Source organism: Ylistrum balloti, unplaced genomic scaffold (genome assembly GCF_031769215.1).
Source record: "Ylistrum balloti isolate Yb309-2 unplaced genomic scaffold, AGI_CSIRO_Ybal_v1 Utg369950, whole genome shotgun sequence".
Classification (NCBI taxonomy): Eukaryota; Metazoa; Mollusca; class Bivalvia; order Pectinida; family Pectinidae; genus Ylistrum; species Ylistrum balloti.
The window spans coordinates 121,205-145,799 of record NW_026782053.1 but is presented as its reverse complement, the minus strand read 5'-3'; the positions used below and the strand labels follow the sequence as shown (position 1 = coordinate 145,799).

At 39.1% G+C, this 24,595-nt stretch overlaps 1 protein-coding gene across 1 annotated transcript in view; it reads left to right on the top strand.

The window, feature by feature from the left end:
* LOC132547365 (follicle-stimulating hormone receptor-like) overlaps positions 1-24,595 on the top strand; it is a 78,425-nt gene that overhangs the window by 40,669 nt on the left and 13,161 nt on the right. The window contains exons 2-6 of the mRNA XM_060211126.1: positions 14,948-15,019; positions 17,895-17,981; positions 19,894-19,968; positions 21,955-22,044; positions 22,266-22,334. Of these exons, the coding sequence (XP_060067109.1) occupies positions 14,948-15,019; positions 17,895-17,981; positions 19,894-19,968; positions 21,955-22,044; positions 22,266-22,334 (393 nt within the window). The remainder of the gene's footprint in view (positions 1-14,947; positions 15,020-17,894; positions 17,982-19,893; positions 19,969-21,954; positions 22,045-22,265; positions 22,335-24,595) is intronic.

The window sequence follows — 24,595 nt, the reverse complement described above, 5'->3', positions numbered from 1 at the left end:
TTTATTTTTTAATGCAGTATGAATTATCGGCATATATCAGGAGGTCCCAGGTAATTCGTCATTCTTTGTTACATATAATAGAGCTTGGGCTTAAACCGAAATATTTTGAGCCAACCCTCCCCCCTCCCCCCCCCCACCCCCCTAAAACTAGTACGGAATGACTATATGACTATATTCACTGTTAAGATGTTATGAATTCTCCGGTCCCAGTGATCTAACCTGTTGATATATATTTTGTACGTAAATTAGTTTAGTACTGAGTAACTTTCGTTTTCTCGTTGTATCATCGAAAAAGCAAATCATTAGGTGTAGAACGAAACAAATGGGACAACCCAATTAGGTCTGATCTGAAGCCACCTGTGACTTGGACTCTTCCAATTAACCTCTCGCGACAGTCGAGTGTTTGTAAAATGCCGATGTCTGCACAGTATTTTTTCACCTGGCTCCACCCACAATCGATCTAGACTTGGCTCTGCCAATCAGAGAGCTTGTTGCATAAATTTAAGGAATTCGATTGGTGAAGTACTTCAGTACAATACTATCAATACTTTGTTCAGTACTACAGTACTTGAAACGTTCACACCTTCCCTTCATCGGTAATAATTCTATCTACCTTTTCTCATAAAAAACAACAAAGAAAATACCGACATGTCAACAGAATCTGTATTCAAGCTCAAATTCAATCAAACTAAAGCAAAATATTAACAAAAGAAAAAAAAATATTTGGAGACAGAAGAAAATTAAGACCATATGTTCCGGAAGAGTAAGCGTCTTCTACTACATCGACGACTCCTGCTATGTAAATTCTGGTCAATCCAAGTAAGTAACGTCACTTTCCCGATCGAGATGAACAATCACGTATCGACTAGTCATACTAACGAGCATCATACACGTCAAGCTTCATATCGCACAAAGAGATAGAATATTTCCAGATGAGACCATTGCGACTTTTGTTAAAGTGAATGTTTAATCACTTAAGATCATAGCTATGTTCAGTTCGGAGTCAGCTAAAACCGGCCTCTTTTTCTTTTCTTAATTTTTTAGTTGATATGATTTCTTTACATGTTATATTAAGGGTTGAAATTTTGAATTTTTTTTTAAATGAGAAAAGTGATATAAGATACGAATATCAATCTTGTGTTAATGATTTCAAATTTTCAAGTTTCAGATCGATCGCGAAATCTGATTCTACATAAGGTTTCCTTCCTTATGACAGGAAGTAATTTATAGCAAAGTGTTACAGATAATTTTCCCTTATTTCTGTCCCTGTATATTACATTGAATAGCGACATATATTAAGTTTGTTGTCGGAATATAATCAGATAGACATCAACGCGCCGGCGCCAAGTCCGGCTTGGCAGACTTAGAAGTTGCTCAGAATCTGTTAGGCGGGGCTACCGTCTCAGTCGCTCTAAGACTTCCCGAACGAGGCGGAAGACTCCATCATCTTCGGTTTCGTTCTCTTGACCACTCACAATTACAAGATATTACACGAATTTCTTTTTCAACCCTGATTTATTAGATTAATTTCGATCTCATTTTTCCGAAATTTAAAAGTGCTTCTCGAGAGTTCAGTTAAAATTGAAATTCGCAAATAGTTTAACATATATTTAAAATATTATCAAATGACCCATTTGCAAAATAACGATGATTTTCTTTCTGTCATCGCCACATACCACAGAAGACCGCAGCGCGACGAAACAAATGGCATCGTTATTTAGCAGGGACAGAACATGTATAATCGTTTCGTTGTTCCGCTAAGTGTCATACCGAAGATTTTTTTTCGGCGGCGAGCCAACATTCTGATGCCATACAAGTGACAAGAGGATCGGACATAAATGATTAAACGCCCCCTCACGAGATATGTATTTAAGATATATGATGACTGTCTCAAAATTATCAAAACATGATTTTTAGGAAACCTTAAAGTTCTCGTGCTCGGGATTGGTAACTGAGAATACATGTAGGTACGGGATATTGTATTGATGGTGCTTCCAACTTGACGAACGACTTATGTGATATGCACTCTAACTATGATAAAGCCAATTATGGAAAAGATTTGTGACACACGAACTATATTTTTGTCAGATGAGTAAGCGAAAGCTGTTTAAACTGTAATGGGATTCTAAGGAGCACAGCAAAGTTCGCATCGACCACCAATGATATAACAAAGGAAAATTATGTAAATATTTCGATTTAAAAAAAGTAAACAATTGATTTGTCGACTTATTGACCATTAACATCGTACCATTATAATAAATTGACTAATAACGTAGTACCATTAAGATCAGTTGACTATTAACGTCGTACCATTAAAATCAATTGAACTCCGATATGAAATGTTTTCTGCTGTCTTCACACACATCCAATTTCGACGCAATACAAAACGAATCCGCAATTGGACTGCAACGTATTCGGTGACATTTCGATCTTACCGAATGCTGTGTCATTTTCAAAAGATAATTTCTGACATCAATATCAGAAGGGGAGGCCACGCTAATTATTCCTTCTCGTGTAACGGTGTCGGGTGATGCCTATTCTGATTAGGGTCTAGTCACTCCCACTCTTTGAACTGGTATTTTATTTTGCCGAACGGATTGTGTAACAGCCACAAGAAGAACGCTACACGTTATGTGTTATTGTCTAGTAACAATTTACAGATAGATGCGGTAGTTCATCTTACACGTCATTGCGGAGTTATCTGAAACCTCGCTTTGAAGCACATTAATTAATCTATGAAAAAAACCCAGGTATCTTGTACTTAATTGTTATGTATTCATACATAAGTACAGCCAATCAAATGCGGACCGTTACCAGCCAATCAGTGTCAGTTTAGTAGTTAGCTCGTAAACATAAGCAATCTGTTAAGAATTGGCAATTAAACAAGATCAAGCGATCAAACCATATTGATCATTTACCTTATAATAAAAAAAAATGAAAAATGAAGTTCGACCATTTATAGTTATCGTAACTGTCTTTGGTAATGGGGAGGGGGGGTGTTGATTCAAATATGGAATTTATGACATAGTAGTCTTTTGTAACATAATGAGCAGATATATACATATATATATTTATAAATTTGTTTTTCCCTTCCAAGGAAAGAACCGAAAATAAAAGCAGTACATGTACATTACAAACTAGTTATTATGCGTTTGCCGAAATTCACCAAAGTACCTCTGTAACCATAGCTATAAGTACACAAAAATATGTTTTATCATATCAATATGAAGACAATTCCAGTCTCTGCTGTAATAGTGAATTTTTATTTCTTTCCTTACCAACATTTCATGACAAAATCAAAGCTTCACATCATATGTTATATCTTTATATATGTGGTGTTATGTATTCTTTTATCATGTCTCAAAAACAATTTTGAAAATATCAACAAAGTTTACGATAATATTTCAACCTTGTCATCACAAATATTCATTTTCGAGGAATATTTTGGTTAATACGTTTGAAGATTTTACAATTTCGGCATAAATTATTTGTTTATTTCAAAATTTAAAGCACAGTCTACCTCTCAATCTATTAAGAGAATACTTGACGCACCCACCATATTTGTAATTTTACACGTGAGTTTGTGGCCGAAGAAGCAAAATTCTACTTAGTTTATATAAGGTTGTAGATATTCAGAAGTTGAAACGATATCGTTCCACACGTAAAACTTACTATACAGTCGTCGACATTTGAAGAAGTTAATTAAAATATCTTAAATTATTTTATTTAAATTGTTTTCTGGAAACGCGTATTTTTAAGTAGCGTTCCTTCACGCCCTACAAGTAACGTTCCTTCACGCCCTACATGTAACGTTCCTTCACGCCCTACATGTAACGTTCCTTCACGCCCTACATGTAACGTTCCTTCACGCCCTACATGTAACGTTCCTTCACGCCCTACAAGTAACGTTCCTTCACGCCCTACATGTAACGTTACTTCACTCCCTACAAATAACGTTCCTTCACGCCCTACATGTAACGTTCCTTCACGCCCTACATGTAACGTTCCTTCACGCCCTACAAGTAACGTTCCTTCACGCCCTACATGTAACGTTCCTTCACGCCCTACATGTAACGTTCCTTCACGCCCTATATGTAACGTTCCTTCACGTCCTACATGTAACGTTCCTTCACGCCTTACATGTAACGTTCCTTCACGCCCTACATGTACCGTTCCTTCACGCCCTACATGTAACGTTCCTTCACGCCCTACATGTAACGTTCCTTCACGCCCTACATGTAACGTTCCTTCACGCCCTACATGTACCGTTTCTTTACGCCCTACATGTACCGTTCCTTCACGCCCTACATGTAACGTTCCTTCACGCCCTACATGTAACGTTCCTTCACGCCCTACATGTAACGTTCCTTCACGCCCTACGCCTTACATGTAACGTTCCTTCACGCCCTACAAGTAACGTTCCTTCACGCCCTACATGTAACGTTCCTTCACGCCCTACATGTAACGTTCCTTCACGCCCTACAAGTAACGTTCCTTCACGCCCTACAAGTAACGTTCCTTCACGCCCTACGTGTAACGTTCCTTCACGCCCGATAAGTAACGTTCTTCAACGCCTGACAAGTAACGTTCCTTCACGCCCTACATGTAACGTTCCTTTACTCCCTACAAGTAACGTTCCTTCACGCCCTACAAGTAACGTTCCTTCACGCCCTACATGTAACGTTCCTTCACGCCCGACAAAAATTTTATCCTCGATTTTCGCTCCTTTTTCGAATACGCATGTTTACGGGAATGATTTTGGTAAGGAAACATCTAATATTTTCTTCCTTCAGCACGGTGTTGATTTACTACCAATATTAAGTACGTGTATGTTAAAAGCAACATTAGCTCAGTGCGATAATGTTCCTACCCTGTAAATCACTCATCAACGCGGCGTCTTCTGAAACAAAAGCTACATGTATCATGATTATGAAATGGGTGACATTTTTTCATGTAAAGATGGAAATGGAAATTCTACAAAGCACTTGTTTGTACTTGGCTTATGTTACGAAAATTTATAATTCTGTTTGTTGTTTATGACTTGTGATTTTATCAACCGTGAAAATGAAACAAGGAAACACGTGAATACACAAATCATGAACACGCCGTTACCCAGTTCCGTGCCTCATTTCCACACTATAAATTATCCCCACCCCAGCTCAGGCTTCTCGGTCCCTCAGCCCACGCTGTAGAAACGACCCAGACAATTTTCTCCAGGCAGACTTTACAAATGTTTCGTCTCTACGATACACACAACAACTCCAGCCGTGCCCATGAAAAGAGTCAATTTCAACAGCTGTACATTTACATAAGAAACGATTAATAACTTCCCTATTTACTTAACGTAAGACTTATCAGTATTTTTAAAGTGCCTGGTCCATTTTCCAGCCATTATTTGTGTAGGAACAATGACCTCGTATCTGTCAATCCTTACGTAAACTCGGTGACGTCATTATCGAAACAATAACATTTCTTTGTTGGGCAATTCAATAAAGCAATACTCGGCCATTATTGACGAAAACGTATCTATCATATTTCCTTCCCTTTTTTATCACGTGTACTGTTATTGCAATGGAAACATTTTATCGGAAAATAGATATATGACTGCCGGCGCATTCATTATCAAGTAGATCAAACAACTTTACGAATTTGTCATATATTTAAAGTGGCGACGCCTAGCGGCAATACATTCACGCGCCCATTTTTCTTTTTGGAAGTTGTTTACAAATATTCTGACGACTTTCTGCGCTTGACAGCTGATATAATAAAAAAAAATCTGTCAAACGGTAAACAATAGTTTGTCAAGTGTTTATTCCAATAACTGCGGTTTTGTCTCTTTTTTCGAAATAGAGGAGATGGTTGATTTATTTTCAATTCTTAAGCATTATGTTTGTTAAATATCGTGAAAGTCAAAGCTTAGTTAAGTTTCTTGTCAGTGATCGAAAACAGAACCAATCTTCCATTTAATGAACAGTTGACGAGTGTGAAGCCATGGACTTGTTGTTTTCATGGCTACGCTTTGATCTTTTCCTCTCTTCTCTAAGAACCTTTGCTTTGATCGCGAAAATAATCATCTAACTGGCCGAAGTGTCTTTTCACTGGATCTGCCTATGCCATTTCAGTGAGATAACACTTCAATACTGTCGAAATCGTCTCCATTTGTATTGCAACTTGAGTTGCAGAAAGACTACAGAAACTCAGATAAACAAATGACTGCACAGAAAGAATGATTCCTGTTAAGTGTTTATCCATATTTACTTCATATGTTCTCGAATTAAGTGATTAATATTATGTTTATTTTAAGCTGAGATAAAATACGGCGAGATAGGAGTTTTATTAACGTTAATAACAAAACGTTAGGGTTTTAAAAATGTTTTGTATGGTCAATTGAAACAACAAGATTATGCCGATATGTCAACATAATCATAATCCAAACTCAAACTCTCTTGAAAAAGTACAAGAGGAATAAAACCAGGAGTTCCTGAAGAGTAAGCGTCTTCTGCTTCATCGACGACACCCGCCATGTAAACCTTGGTCAATCCAGATTAGTGATGTCACGTTTTCAAATGAGAACAGGATATACAACAACCAAATAAATATTTGCTTTGTCTCAGTGATGAAGTGATGAGTCTGTTTCTCAAATCAATTTAATTCAAAGACATTAATTGATTAATTATGTAATTTGTGCCAAGACTGACTGATTAAGCGACTATTTAAAAAAACAAAATTATTTTAACGTTACATAACTTGTACACAGGAATATATTATTCATTGTTTGTCTTTATTCATGGGCTTTGCTTTAAATAATTCTTTTTAATTGAAATGATAATGTAAATGCATACATACGTATTCTGGTCAAATTCGTCGTGAAAGACAAATTTACTTAATTAACATTAGATTGAACCATACTTGAACCACGTACATGTGGGTGTAATGTTGACCAATGCTTTTGTTGCTGAACGTGTGAAATACTACAATACCGCATCAATCATGTTTTGTTTTACAAACAATGATCTTTCCCATGTAAACCTAATCTGTATTCTTTGATGTGATTCGAGAGTCCCCAAGGCTAAAGCTGGTTTCCACACGCTCTGCTTGATGCACTGCTAGAATTGTCCATTATTTATGGTTGTCTAAGGTCTAGAAGTCACCCTCATCTGTATGATTTCCTTCCCTCCCCCCTCCACCTCCTCTCACCCAGAAGGTCAAGTGAGCTTGGTAATAACAGAGGAGACAGAGCAGTGCACGTTTTCCATGAATATCATTGTCTGTTCAGTTGAGAAGAATAACTCCGATGATAGAAATGGAGTGCTTGCCGACTAAAAGTCGAAGCGACGCGGAAATCACAGGTTAATTAAAGCAAGCCACTAAACACCCTACTGGGTCTAGAACATATAAACAACGTGAAGAAATTTCCGCCCATGCCAAGTCGATTCCCGACAAAATAAAAAAATAAAAGATTAGAACATTTCCGATTTCGATGCTCTGTTATATACACATACATAGATTAATCAGAAAACAAATTGAACAGTGTATCACGGGAAGTGTGGAACCAATCCTCTGATTACCTTTGTTTTCACCATTTCACTCAAGGCGGAGCAATATATAAATTTGAGAAAGGCTATATCTAGGTCGAGGAACTCCAAGCCACAACAGGTCATTTTCAAGTTTGAAGTAAACATCGAAACGGTATCGGCTGTCTCCGTTTCTCAGGGAGGGTTTTTCATTTCCCCTGAATATTCTTCACTGTGATAATACAATGTTTGTCTATCGGTGATATCTCTAGATCAATAATCCCTTCTCACGCATATAGTGTCTACTCTTACTGTTACAAAGCTCTATAATTGAGGTGGAGTGTTCAAATTGTAAACCGGAAATGGAATGTCAGTGCGAGTTTTGCACCGGAAAGAGCGTTATAGAGATGATTGACATAGCTTTAGGGCAATATTTCAACCTAAATATAATTAAAAAAGTATTTTACGTCGTACAAAAATAATATTTAATACCACTTACAATAATCTCTTACTTTTAAAAGTTTGGATTTTTTTTCCCAATCAAATCAATCAGCTTGAATAATATCACAAACAGCCTCTTTTTCACGAAAATATATCACCTCAGGTAAGTAAACTTTAAAATTTAGATTTTACGTTTGTTTATTTGTTTGTTTGTTTGTTTTGTCTTTCGTTTTTTGTTGTTGTTTTTTTTTTTTTTTTTTTTTATTGTTTCAAGTATTCCTGATCACTATATAAATATTCTGACTCAATTATCAAAATGAAATTCAGTTCACTAGACAGAGGGAAGCAAAAGATTTGACTAACTCACCAATATCGCCCAATAGGTACCAGACAGAGTTAGGAAACGTTCCACGAAATGATTGTAACATCAAATATATATCAAAGTTTATAGATATGTAGATATATTGGTCTACACCCATGTTTATTTCTCCTTCAAAGTCATGCATTTCATGTCAACGTTCGTCTGACTCGCAAATGTTTTTCGGTCCTTTTGATAAATACAACAGTGTACTGCCCTTGTGAAATCTACGTTGGTATATAAAAGAGAGATTACCATAAAGGTCTTTATTGTCTCATAAGCAAACGATACTAGACCAATAGGCCAATGCTGACGTCATAATACCAAAGAACATTGCCAATACTTTACGGCGCCGTTCAGGAGAGCGTGTTTGATCTGCGACTATAAACACGATTTGATGAGTACCTGGGGTCGCATATGTAGTTGAGCGCACAAAACCTTACTTCTACATAAAATAGATGAATTAAATACAAAAAAATTGACCACATGGAGTTATTAGTATTCATCGAATGAGTAAGGTTTCAGGACGATTGACACCATTTATAGCAAACTTGATAAAGGTTGAATTCTACTTCCGGTTTACAGCTAGTGATAGACATTTTCCACTTGTTAGCAGGAACTTCAGAAATAATTTCATTCCAGCACTTTTAACTTTACGTATGGTGCCCGATTTACATGATCCAGAGTTATGGTCATTTGGTTGCATCACTTTTGGCATTAGTATTGTGATGATCTCTAGTGATATCCCTCCCGTGGACGATGGAAGTACTCGAAACAAGTTTAGGTGTAGATAGAATTTTCTCCTTTTCTCGTGGAAATATATGTTATCTAAATGTGAGACCCGCATCAGCGTCAACTTGGATGCAAATCCTACTTGTTGTATCCAGGAGTGTTAGTATATAGAGAGTCTATCTTCATGTTATAAAAAAAATCTATAAACGACATGTTAAGAGTTAAAATCCAAGAACGGATGATGAGACTCGATTCCCCTGCCTGCCTTGTTATTGCTATAATGAAGACTTTACACTTGCAAAGTCATTGTAGTGCGGTCGTTATCGCACTTAGACGAAAGAAAAAAAGCTGAAAACTGAGTGATTTACAAATCCAAACGTCATGTTCTATTTCATTCAACTCTTTTAATTACTCACTTTCAAACCTTGAAGCAAATTAATTGATACCTAATAACTGGAATACGATCGATTGACAGAGAAATAAAACGGTAGTGTTCGTTGTGTATCTGTATGGCTTTGGATTTGGCACGTAACTTGAAGTTGGTAACGTTATCGTTCACAGAGCGGTTCTTTACCTTAGGATAAAGCTAAAACTATGTCGAGTTGCAATCGATTCATTAATTCATTAATTCATCCCTTTAATGTGAATTATCAATTTAGATAAAAATAATGTCATCGCCAGTTACAAAACGTTATATTCAGTTGATTTCATACTATAGTAAATAAAAGGACGTTGGGGTCAGTTTCAAAGGTAACACCCTCAGTAACAGTTATGGCAAACGTTTTCCTGGTAAAAGGCATTGCAGTTTTGACTTATCTGGACAAGTTAGGGATTTCGACGGTCAATCTAACATATGCAAGTAATTCTGCTGCTGGAAAGTTCTGTTGAAGTGGCTATCGTGATCTGGTGTGTTATCCTGCTGGAAATAGCAGAACAACCAGGTCTTGAAATTTCGATCGAATATCAAATGCCGATTTTATTGCCTTAGGCCATAACAAATCTGGTAAGATTTCCCCCACATAAAGCGCCATTACACTTCCGCCACAAAAGTTTTATTCTTGGAAGGTCCAACGCCGGTGAACTCGGGCCAGTTATGCTGATTATCATGGTGACGTCACAACGAAATTGGTTCAATGAAGGAACACAGCTTCCAACATGTAGCGGACTGTTTGGGCAGACACACGACGACCAAACAATATACTTGTTGTCTTCATTGTGGTTATAAAATCGATAGCTCAAGTCACGAGCGGTCATCACTAGCGGTCAATGACATCAAGAAAACTGTTTTAACACTACAACCAAAATACTCACCTCGTTGATCAGGTGTCCCAGTGGTAATGAGCTCGCCTTTCCCCCTACTCGTCCTGGGTCCGATTCCCAGACCGGACGTGAAAAGGTAAGAGGTCACCTGCCCGACCACGTGGGTTTTCGTAGGACATTCTGTTTTCCTCTCAAAATAAGACACCTTGCGCACTTATAACTGGGATAACAAGACTTATGATGAAATAAATTGTTTTTGTAACTGTTGTAAAATAAATAGTTTATATTTCATTAATCAAAATACTTTACGCCGGGAACCACCAACCGGAATCAACCGGGACCCTCCAGCCTGAATTATGCCGAGACTCTGCAGCCTGAATAATGCCGAGACTCTCCAGTCTGAATCATGCCGAAACTCTCCAGTCTGAATCATGCCGAAACTCTCCAGTCTGAATCATGCCTAGACCCTCCAGCCTGAACCATACCGAGACTCTGCAGCCTGAATCATACCGAGACCCTCCAGTCTGAATCATACCTAGACCCTCCAGTCTGAATCATACCGAGATTCTCCAACCTGAACCATACCGAGACCCTGCAGCCTGAATCATGCCTAGACCCTCCAGTCTGAACCATGCTGAGACTCTCCAGTCTGAATCATACCGAGACCCTCCAGCCTGAATCATGCCTAGACCCTCCAGTCTGAATCATACCGAGACTCTCCAGTCTGAACCATACCGAGACTCTGCAGCCTGAATCATGCCGAGACTCTCCAGCCTGAATCATACCGAGACCCTCCAGCCTGAACCATACCGAGACCCTCCAGTCTGAATCATGCCGAGACTCTCCAGCCTGAACCATACCGAGACCCTCCAGTCTGAACCATACCGAGACTCTGCAGCCTGAATCATACCGAGACCCTTCAGCCTGAATCATGCCTAGACCCTCCAGTCTGAATCATACCGAGACTCTCCAGTCTGAACCATGCCGAGACTCTCCAGCCTGAATCATACCGAGACCCTCCAGCCTGAATCATGCCTAGACCCTCCAGACTGAATCATACCGAGACTCTGCAGCCTGAATCATACCGAGACCCTCCAGCCTGAATCATGCCTAGACCCTCCAGTCTGAATCATACCGAGATTCTCCAACCTGAACCATACCGAGACCCTGCAGCCTGAATCATGCCTAGACCCTCCAGTCTGAACCATGCTGAGACTCTCCAGTCTGAATCATACCGAGACCCTCCAGCCTGAATCATGCCTAGACCCTCCAGTCTGAATCATACCGAGACTCTCCAGCCTGAACCATACCGAGACTCTGCAGCCTGAATCATGCCGAGACTCTCCAGCCTGAATCATACCGAGACCCTCCAGCCTGAACCATACCGAGACCCTCCAGTCTGAATCATGCCGAGACTCTCCAGCCTGAACCATACCGAGACCCTCCAGTCTGAACCATACCGAGACTCTGCAGCCTGAATCATACCGAGACCCTCCAGCCTGAATCATGCCTAGACCCTCCAGTCTGAATCATACCGAGACTCTCCAGTCTGAACCATGCCGAGACTCTCCAGCCTGAATCATACCGAGACCCTCCAGCCTGAATCATGCCTAGACCCTCCAGACTGAATCATACCGAGACTCTGCAGCCTGAATCATACCGAGACCCTCCAGCCTGAATCATGCCTAGACCCTCCAGTCTGAATCATACCGAGACTCTCCAGTCTGAACCATACCGAGACTCTCCAGTCTGAATCATACCGAGACCCTCCAGCCTGAATCATGCCTAGACCCTCCCGTCTGAATCATACCGAGACTCTCCAGTCTGAACCATGCCGAGACCCTGCAGCCTGAATCATGCCTAGACCCTCCAGTCTGAATCATGCCGAGACTCTCCAGCCTGAACCATACCGAGACCCTGCAGCCTGAATCATGCCTAGACCCTCCAGTCTGAATCATGCCGAGACTCTCCAGCTTGAACCATACCGAGACCCTCCAGTGTGAATCATGCCGAGACTCTCCAGCCTGAACCATACCGAGACCCTCCAGCTTGAACCATACCGAGACCCTCCAGTCTGAATCATGCCGAGACTCTCCAACCTGAATCATACCGAGACCCTCCAGCCTGAACCATACCGAGACCCTCCAGTCTGAATCATGCCTAGACCCTCCAGTCTGAATCATGCCGAGACTCTCCAACCTGAATCATACCGAGACCCTCCATCCTGAACCATGCCGAGACCCTCCAGTCTGAACCATGCCGAGTATCTCCAACCTGAACCATACCGAGACCCTCCAGCCTGAATCATACCGAGACCCTCCAGCCTGAACCATGCCGAGACCCTCCAGTCTGAATCATACCGAGACTCTCCAACCTGAATCATACCGAGACCCTCCAGTCTGAATCATGCCGAGACTCTCCAACCTGAATCATACCGAGACCCTCCATCCTGAACCATGCCGAGACCCTCCAGTCTGAACCATGCCGAGTATCTCCAACCTGAATCATACCGAGACCCTCCAGCCTGAACCATGCCGAGACCCTCCAGTCTGAATCATACCGAGACTCTCCAACCTGAATCATACCGAGACCCTCCAGCCTGAACCATGCCGAGACCCTCCAGTCTGAACCATGCCGAGTATCTCCAACCTGAACCATACCGAGACCCTCCAGCCTGAACCATGCCGAGACCCTCCAGTCTGAATCATACCGAGACTCTGCAGCCTGAATCATACCGAGACCCTCCAGCCTGAGCCATGCCGAGACCCTCCAGTCTGAACCATACAGAGACTCTCCAGCCTGAACCATGCCGAGACCCTCCAGTCTGAATCATACCGAGACTCTGCAGCCTGAATCATACCGAGACCCTCCAGCCTGAATCATACCGAGACCCTCCAGCCTGAACCATGCCGAGACCCTCCAGTCTGAACCATACCGAGACTCTCCAGCCTGAACCATGCCGAGACCCTCCAGTCTGAATCATGCCTAGACCCTCCAGCCTAAATCATACCGAGACCCTCCAGCCTGAACCATGCCGAGACCCTCCAGTTTGAACCATAACGAGACCCTCCAGCCTGAACCATGCCGAGACCCTCCAGTCTGAATCATACCGAGACCCTCCAGTCTGAATCATACCGAGACCCTGCAGCCTGAATCATGCCTAGACCCTCCAGTCTGAATCATACCGAGACCCTGCAGCCTGAACCATACCGAGACCCTCCAATCTGAATCATACCGAGACCCTCCAGTCTGAACCATGCCGACTCTCCAGCCTGAACCATACCGAGACCCTCCAGTCTGAATCATACCGATACCCTCCCGCCTGAACCATACCGAGACCCTGCAGCCTGAAACATGCCTAGACCCTCCAGTCTGAATCATGCCGAGACTCTCCAGCCTGAATCATGGCTAGACCCTCCAGTCTGAACCATGCCGACTCTCCAGTCTGAATCATACCGAGACCCTCCAGTCTGAACCATGCCGACTCTCCAGTCTGAATCATACCGAGACCCTCCAGTCTGAACCATGCCGAGACTCTCCAGTCTGAATCATGGCTAGACCCTCCAGTCTGAACCATGCCGACTCTCCAGTCTGATCAAAACATAACTGTTAGTAATCATTTGATGTATTAAAATAATCACTTCTCACTGTCTTTTAAATTCCTTTTTTTGTTTTGTTTTTTTTTTTTTTTTTTGTTAAAAATATAATTCAGTTTCCCTCGTCGGATTCTCCATATAAACTCCACACACAATTATTTAGATAGATTTGATTTGTTTGCTTTGAAGATTTTTCCAATAGCTTAAATAAAATTTCCTAGTTGCTGGCGTTGAATGCACTTTACATTTTATTTCTATATCCATTCTCTTCATTTTATTTTTATCTCTCTTGTCTTAGTGTGTGTGTTTTTTTCTTTGTTTGTTTGTTTTTGTTGTTGTTGGTTTTTCTTGCATTGATGTACTGCTTCCAAAATTAGGTTACATTTCCCCGATTTGTCTAACGGAAAATCCTACAATACACGTGGGTCATGGCTGGCAGTGAGATCTGGAGATGTCTCCATAACGATATGGAGACCAATGTGTCTTGTTGTTCGAAAGCAGCTGCCAAAGTATGGTCTGACCCTTTGGGTTTCATTTGTATTTTCGGTATCAAATCTGAAACCGAAAGTTCATAACCTTAGGCTATTCAGTTCCCAATCTGTCTACAAAATATAGATTTCTGAGTGAGGTGCCTGTATCCTGTAACCATAGCAGTTTCCAGACTATCAGTTCCATGCCCGTTAGCCAATGCTGTATACTATCTCCTCATCCTCCTTCTCCTCCTAATTCTTCTCCCGGTGACCGTAAACTCGGAATCCAAGGAGATTTAAAACCAACTGACGTCTAAATTTTTTAAATACATTATTTTATGCTTGATTCCATGTATATTCAATATTTTTAAAAATTAATTTGGAATTTTTAATTCACTCACAAAAAATATCTATGTTATATGTAGTCCATTGGGAAACTACAGTAAATCGAAGGACTTTGGTTTTGTCTAGTTATAAAGAAACCTGTAATTCGTCATTGTTTTCATCAATCTATCAGTTTCCATCAATATTTTATCATATACTGAGAGTCCTAAATAGTATTATTGATAATTTCAGGTATCTGAGCGGAACTGCCATTACTAAACTGCACACTGGAGCTTTCAGGAGGTATCCTGGTCTAACTCAAATGTAAGTCGAGGTTTCTCTTATTTCACTTAATCTTGTACAGAGGACATGTTTGATTTGAATTAAATACATTCACAATATAATATAATATTATCTAAACAGAAATTATGTTCTAACCTGTAGTAAGACAGATCCCTAAAACGAATCCATAAAGCATTTTGAGGAATGATACTAACACCGATCCCATTGGGAAATATACGAATTCTTAGTGTAATAAGAAGTCGGAAATTTTTAATAATCGCAGATATGATTTCATTAAATGACAAAAAAAAAAAAACGTCACATTTCCCCCTCATCCTTTATATTTTTCGATGTCATATTCCACTTCAAGTGAAATTCCTATGAAAAAAAATAGACGGCAATGTCGTTCGAATTTCTTTGAAGATTTGAAGCAGACGAAAAGAACGTGTAAAGACTTTCATTGTTAGTGTTTTGTAGCTTTCTAAGTTTATTTATCGAGTGATTGCAACTTATAAAGCGCCCTCTCCAGAACTGGGCCAATGGATCTAGATAGGAACAATTCATTATATGTGATTATAATTTCGATAGCCTTTCACAGAAGTTGATATCCGATTGCATTTGTCTGAAATATATATCATTGGCATATAGCTAACTGCATTAACACATATATTATAAATTATACCAAGATTCCTCTGAGTTGATATAAGCATTTTCACAATGATATCCACACTGGACTAAATAGTAAAATAAAAGTATTTTCCAGCTTTGTTTCGCTCTAGTCCGTTAAACTCAAATACTCAAAGAAGTCGGTCATGAAAAATGTATATCTGAGTGCAAATGAATCCATTTTAAACGTAATATGTGACAACAAAACAGCCAAAAAGATGATGGGTTATCAAGGAAAGCGATACAATATCATATGTTAAACCGAAAGACCTTGAGAAAGCACAATTAAAAAGCACTTAAAATGAAAAGGCGGCACACGTCTGCACGCTGTCTGTTATATGAAAGGGATTACCTAATACATCATCTGCTTTTTATTGTTCACATCTGATACATCAGATACAGAGTAAACATATATATGTGTTGCTCAAGCATAGAATCAATATACTGTTTTTTTAGCACAAGTGCTAGAATATATGAGGATATCAAAAAATTTTGATCCTTATATATTTTGAATGTAGGATGGTAAAACGCACCAAAATTTATTCATATTATCGCCTTAGCTTCTTATTTCATAAAGCATCATATCGCTGGCTTCGAATGTTCACTCACAAGGACCTTGTCAGAGACTTGTTTGACGTGGTAAAATGGGGAAAACTAAGTACAGGGCGGTGACAAATGTTCTAGTCCCAGAGGGTCAATCTGGCAAACAGATTTAAAAGCGAGTAGTGACCGTTTAAGAAATTGTTCCCCTTCTTCTACTACTATCAAACGCTGGATGAAGGAACACACTGACACTGTATGAACTAGTAATGGAAAACATCTTTACTCTTTATGATTCAGTAGAAGAAGCAAGCGGTCTTTAACATAGGCCCATCATTCACGACAAAACTACACATATCCAAGGTATATGTAAGTTCGGTCTCACCAAGAATTATTCCGAATTATACGAAGTGATCAAGGGTCACAATCAATGGAGCCTTGCAAATCCGGTTCAAAGCCAACCAAGACGATATTCATTCCAGAGTTGAAATGCGAAACCTGACTTCATCATTATGATCCTGGGGTTAACCGGAATCGATGGAATCTTAACATGGCACATCTCTAAGGCCAAAAGAACATCAAAGCCAACAGATCCACCATGAAGGTTACCGCGATCATTTTTTGGACAATAAAGGAGTGATTCACATCGACTATTTGCCCTACGGAAACACAATTAATGTTTTACACTCACCTACCGAATCAGAAACGCCAATGAATCAAAGAGAAAGGTCACAGAAAAACCCATTGAGGACGACGTACCCGTCCACACCACCGAGATGCGATGGAAGCTGCGCATGAGTGTTGATATGAACTTCTTCAACCATCCTATTCTCAACACCTAGCGTCTTCCATCGGTGGTCCAAAAGGCTCAAAATATTTTGATATCCCCTCATACATTCCACGCCAATATTTTGATGGTATTTTAAGATTGAAGGCTAAACGAATCTGAAATCCAACTAGTCCATACTTGTCTCCAGGGCAGTTTGAAAACGTCGTTAACTATAGGTTCAAGAATACAAGGTTATGTCAAGCAAACCCCTAGTGGGAAAACCAGTTTTATAACTTCATCTCAGACCATGCTTTACGATGCTGAGGTAATTACACATTCTGAATGTAACCATTCTGTGACGTCATATTGCGTTGATCGAGGACCATCAATCTGATAGTTGCATAGGAATAATTACTGGTACATAAAGTATCATTGACTCAAAGTTAAGCTACATATTTGAAAACGTCACAAATCTAATTTTAAATATCCATGTGACCTCATGATCTAATTGCGATCCATAGCAACGTTTGATACCATTGCATCATTCTGACAGAGTGAATACTTTGAGTGTTTGTAGCGTTTGATGATACAGAATAGATCATGTCATATATTTGATTTGATAGAAATATTCTATCAAACGGGAAATGTGGTTATTGTAATGTAAATCGACCACACTGATGTAAATGTAGATACAACGAATGAGCGAATATGAAAACTTGATTTGGCCATTTGTACGAGGAGCAAATGTCCTTTAATGTATGACAAGTTAGAATCAACTGTTGTTTGTACGTTATGATATTAATTTAATCAGCGGATACCCTGAATTTTATTCTGTCCTGGTGAATAACGGATTATTAAGCTGAACACTTACTAGGTAATTATTACACTTCGTATGAAAAAAGACACAGCTTTAATTTGTAATAACTAATCTCTTCTTGTCAGATTTTTCCGAGATCTTCGAAAACGGCCATGCTCTTTAGAGACTCTGGAGAAAGGCAGTTTAAGTCACCTGGACAATCTCCGTGTGATGTGAGTATATACAATGTTGCTAACCCTACATGGAAGCAGTGAGATGGTTAAAATCTTTGTTATTTTGGTTGATATTACCTATCAAATGAGGTTGTCTTATTCTGCCTCTAATCGAATTCAGATCAGACTAAATCGATAAATCGAATCATATGTCAATTAGTGTAGCTGTTTCTTAAGGGGGTGGGGGTAGGGGGTTGGGGGAGGGGGGGCGATTTTTCGATATTTTCGAAAATAGAAAAAAAAAAGTGAAAATATAGTTAAATGTCGATATCTCGATTATAGAATTGAATAAATTTATATATACAAAGGTATCATACGTTTCAAGATTTTCTTAAGATATTGTTCCTGATATGGGCTTTTGATAAAACCGCATACCTGGTACTTTCCCTCCATATTTTGAGATCAGTTAGATCCATCTGCGAAAGCCGCTCATGATAAATAACATTGTGTTGATATTCGCGGTAAGGTTGTCTGCTGTAAAATCACAAATTTTTGCGGGGGATTTATTTTCATTGACTACGTGAACAGTCTAAATCGTCAAATAGTGGATGTTCGCGCAATGATAAATAGATGCAAGTTTATATGTTATAGTACTAGTCAAGATTGATCAATGAAATCAAGTGCAAAAAAAGTGTTCATTTTGAGAAGCCACGAAGTTTACGTCCCACGAAAACATGTGATTTTACAGTATCACATTATTGACATTCCCATTACAACTTTCTTTTCTTAAGAGGATGAAAACTTGATAATGACGATGTAAGAAAGACATGGAAAACTTTTCCAGGTTCGGATTTAGATATAATGACGATGTCTTGTCTTGAAAGTAACCCTGTCCGTCGTATATGCCCATCAATGTCGGAAATCATTCTTCTATATTAGTTCCATACCTTTTTCTTCATATACCGCAAGCATCACTTATACACTAATATGTTTCACAGGTACGATTCTATTTCGATATCGTGAATCTGTCATTTCTAGTCGGTAACATTTCCAGCTTCCAAACCTACAGTGTTTATGTCACAATTGATTCGATATCCTAGGCTTGTTGCCATTATTCCGAGACAGAAGTCGATAGTGCACTGACAAAGACCACAAGGTCATATTTCTTCCGTGTTTGTATTTTTGCGATTTAGTTAAATCAGTATATGACATGTTTATGACATACTCTTATAACAGACCACTGTCATTGATGTAACCCAATGTTCTACACAATTACATAACGGCATATTTACAAACCAAACACACCTCCAAGGAGGTTGATAAAATCGAACCTAGAAAACATTTTAAAATTTTAAAAGTCAAATCCAATCAAAGATATCTGTCTCTTGGTAATGACATTTGTGAAATTGATTTTGATGTTAAAGTTCCGCAAAGTTTGTATTTAAATTCAATTACAATCATGGATGCTAATCCATAAAGATACTGTTTACGATGTCTTTGGGTGAAATGTCAAACTTGATGTATGAACAGACAATACCAGGCTCTAATAAGGCAAGATATATTGTTATGTAACAAAACGATTGTTTGTCACCGCCAAGTGATACATCGGCAATGGTCGTTCTCTATTGCTCAACAATTAAATCTTAAATCTAGGTCAGAGGATCAAAATCAGTCTCGTTTTCAACTTCAAAACACATGTGATAGCTATTGGGATGAAACGTTCTAGTGAAGTACAAGTTGGATTTTTAGTTTTGTATGGTATTCATACCATTTCTAATCTGTCAAATGAATATTAATAACTTTTGTGATTTGTATCGTCTATTAAATTTCAACCCATCGTACATTTTGGGTGTCAATCGTGATTATCAGTACCAAACAATCCGGTATATTTCGCTGTGTTACCATCCTGATACTGTTACTTGCATCAAAACGATTTTATCATAAATATGTAAGACACATTCTGTATTTTCAGAGGCATTATCGGATGTGAGAGACTTGGAAACATAGGGCCGGGAGTGTTTGGAGAGTTCCAACGTCTCGATACCATGTACGTTTTACACTACGTTTTTCATTGTCGTTTGTTAGTTCCAGATGTACAAAAGAAACCGAACAAACAAAACGCACACGTACGAAAACCAACTAACCAGCCAACCAACCAACAAAACAAACAAACAAAACAAACAAACAAAACAAACAACACCCCACACACACACATATTTAACAAACAAATGTAACGTGTCAACAGTCAGGTTACACTTAAATTGAATTTATTTTACATACACTCTCATAATTCATATCAACAGGATGATTCAGTTATTATTATTGGAGAATATTGTTCAAATAATAACAACGGGTTAAAGTCGAGTAATTATGTTGTAGAAACATAGGATGTATACATATTCTGTGATGACTTGTACACATAGATCTAAGTCCTAATGCTCGGCACCATCCGACTAAACATAGCAATATACTTTCGTACTACAGTGAAACCTCACCTAACGACCACCTCAAAATTACGACCACCCCGCTATTACGGGCACTTTTTTTCCGTTCCGTTTTTTTCCACTATATATCTTTGTATTGGTCGCTTCAGTATTACGACCACCCCGCTATTCCGTTTCACGACCACTTCTTACAGTCCCAACGACCACTTATTAACGATAATTGACCTCACAATTATGACCACGGCCTGACCAGTGATTAAAGTTTACCTGGTGGGCAGTGAACCGCGAACATGTGTGTCCTTCACGACCATTGTTTTCGTCACGGGTTACCGACCCTGTCACCAGGTGGCGTTAAACGAAGTAAACATCATTATCGGATTAACTTGGCCTACCCGTCCGAAACCGCGTGCTAGACACGTGTTAATAGCGATCTGTTGTTTGTTAATTATATATTGATGGACCGATAGGTATATAAACACCTTAGAAGCCCTGCATACCCAAAAGTGAATTATGTAGTCGTTTCGGCCGATATTCCTTGGCTTGCACGCGCACACGTTGTCGAGGGTTTTTAACTGTTTTTGTAGCAATGTTGCACTCTCGATATCGTTTGAACAATAAAAAAACGTGTATGTGTTCCATTTTTTTACGACACATTTTCTCTGTCACAAAACTCCGATGAACTTTATCAAGCAATGACGAAACCACGGAAACGAAACGAGCTATCGCGATCGGTAAAAAGGACGTATGAAAGAGGAGGCTGTCCAGATCCGTAGCTCTTCGCAATATTGTGCTCCGGACTCTTTTTTTTTAAGTAAAAAGAAAAATGTGTTGTACTGAGTGATACACTGATAAAGATAATGTGTTTGCGAATTTAAGTGAAAAATGAAGCGTTGAAAGACTTTATAGTGACTTCATTAAAGTTGTTACAAATACTGAGTAAAAGTGTTCGTAAATTTATGTGAAATAGTTGCAAAATTAACGTTAAATTCCAATTGAACTTAAAATGGATTGTTTGTTTCCTTTTATTCAATGTTTACAATAGTAAATATATATGTATATTATGATATATAACTAAGGAATATATACATAATTATTCTTCTGTCAATTCAGCAATTTTGTCTTTTTTACATGCAATTCATAAAATTCAACATTTTAGTTTATTATTATTAGTTATTATTGTTGAATAATATACATGTACATTACTTAATGACATATATACTCTTTATTTTAAACAGAGTTACGGTTCTTTGTGGTCAATCTGATCCACCTCACTATTAAGACCACCTCGCTATTAAGACCACTTTTGTCCAGTCCCCAAAGTGGTCTTAATAGCGAGGTTTCACTGTACTGTAAAACCACACATATTTATGGGGAGTTATTTTTATTGATGTTGCAGGTACTCATAACCCACGAATAAATACACCCACAAACCGTTACATTAATAAATATAAGTATTGATATATATTTATCCACGAAATCAATTACCAATGAAATATGTTTTTTATCTTTTAAAAAAAACCACGAAAATTGAGCTTCATGAATAATACATGAGTTTTACAGTATATGTGTGTCTGATATTTATATTACAGACAAATGTACAGGAACGGCATCACACGAGTTCCCAATCTGGAGAACTTCAGCACCAGGAACAGGGATACCAACGAAGTCATGCAAGAGATGTATGGAATTAACTGTTTTAGGTGTCATTGCCGTAAACTTGATATTGATCCTTTGCACACAAATATGCTTTGTTTATAGTTAAGGGAACTCTGGGAAATTTCCTAGTAGCTACTCAAAGTTTATCATACATTTTTCATAATCATTTACTTGCGTATATGTAAACATTATAATCACATACAAAAGAGTTTATGGTAATATGTTCCTTGCTTTTTTTTCTCAGAGATTTATCAAACAATAAAATAGAAGAGATTGAGGAACACGCTTTCATGTCCATCAAAACAAATCTTCTGTAAGTATATCACATGTATGTAAATATATATATCCCGTACGTAATATCGTTCTGAATATCCTAGATGTAATGAAGGGTATTCATATATAATGATTTCAGTGTAGTCAAGCGACCTTTGTTTCATGTGATTATGTGTTTGTACAATACACGCAGTCATACAGCGCTCTAAGTCACTTCAATTCATGTAACAACAAAGAAATTCGAAGTGACTGAAATTGACATGAATTACAAAACGCGCTCCAGTCCGTTAGTTGAAACTTCAATAAGCCCTGTTCGAAATGTTCAATTACATAATGCCCTTGTGTGTTATGTTAAACAGAGGTAACTCTTATACTTGACCACAACAAACTCTTTTTTATCATAACATGTCCCTGTCTGGAATGTGTGATAGCAACGTATCCTGTCTCGAATGTGTAATTACAATGCACCCCTGTCTCGAATGTGTAATCACAATGCACCCCTGTCTCGAATGTGTAATCACAATGCACCCCTGTCTCGAATGTGTAATCACAATGCACCCCTGTCTCGAATGTGTAATCACAGTTCACCCCTGTCTCGAATGTGTAATCACAGTTCACCCCTGTCTCGAATGTGTAATCACAGTTCACCCCTGTCTCGAATGTGTAATCACAATGCACCCCTGTCTCGAATGTGTAATCACAGTGCACCCCTGTCTCGAATGTGTAATCACAATGCACCCCTGTCTCGAATGTGTAATCACAATGCACCCCTGTCTCGAATGTGTAATCACAATGCACCACTGTCTCGAATGCGTAATCACAATGCACCACTGTCTCGAATGCGTAATCACAGTGCACCCCTGTCTCGAATGTGTAATCACAATGCACCCCTGTCTCGAATGGGTAATCACAATGCACCACTGTCTCGAATGCGTAATCACAGTGCACCCCTGTCTCGAATGCGTAATCACAGTGCACCCCTGTCTCGAATGCGTAATCACAATGCACCCCTGTCTCGAATGGGTAATCACAATGCACCACTGTCTCGAATGCGTAATCACAGTGCACCCCTGTCTCGAATGCGTAATCACAATGCACCCCTGTCTCGAATGCGTAATCACAATGCACCCCTGTCTCGAACGTGTAATCACAATGCACCCCTGTCTCGAATGTGTAATCACAATGCACCCCTGTCTCGAATATGTAATCCACAACAGCCCTCGTCTCAAATTTGTGATCACAAAGAGCTCTTTTTTCGAATGTGTAATCACAGCGCCTTCTTGTCTCGAATGTGTAATTACAAATTATCCCTCGTCTGTCCCGAATTACGAAATCAAAACACTCTTCAGACTGTTTAGTACCATCATGACGCGTTGCAATATTATCAGTTAACAAAAACCACTTCACACTCTTTGGGTAAATCAGGCTGAAAATTAATGTCATGTACGCCCATCACTCTTCAAATAGCACGGATGTACTCGTGACAGTGGATTAGAAGTTCTTTTTATAGAATACAACCAGTAGAAGATTAGAGTTTGACGTTTCAATGACTCCATGGTGACATTCATCAGACAAATAATAAGTGTGGAGCGTACTAGTACTGACGTACATAGTGCACAAGATGGTAAGGAAACGACCAACTTTATCAGTTGTACTAACAGCAAATGTACTCTAAGGTCGAAAATCGATTTACGAGTTTGTAAACAGAGTTTTGATTTTTTTTCCCAGACAGTGCTGTGTGGAATGATCTGTAAGTGCCGATTAATTGATCCGGAACTGAGAAGGTTTTCGTTCTGGTCTAGTGATTTTTTGCCTTCTTGGGATTCCGCGTCTTTCTGATGTTCATTAAGTCGGACCCCGAATCTCCTGTCTGTTTCTCCGATGCATGATGCGTCGCAGTTCTTGCATCTGATTTTGTATACGCATTCTGTGACGTTCTCTTTGAGTCTTTTATCCTTAGGATTGACTGTTATTTCGTAGAGTCTTGTAGCGTTTCATGACTGTTGCGTTGCTATAACAACGGTAAATTCTCTGAATGGTTTCTGACAAGCCTTTGATGTAAGGGCAGTTTTTTTGTGATGAAGGTGACTGTGTAGTCATCAAAATGTCACACTCTTATGTTCTAATGGCTGTGTAATAAAAACTTCTATTGACATACGAGCATGAGGAAAATGTTCCGAAATGTACTCATATCATTCTTAAATTTCTTTAAAATACTGAAAATTCGTAAGACTGTAATTTCAGTATCCCTTTGTGAATTGCTGCACTAAAAAACACACCTTACACAACTTACTAACAGTC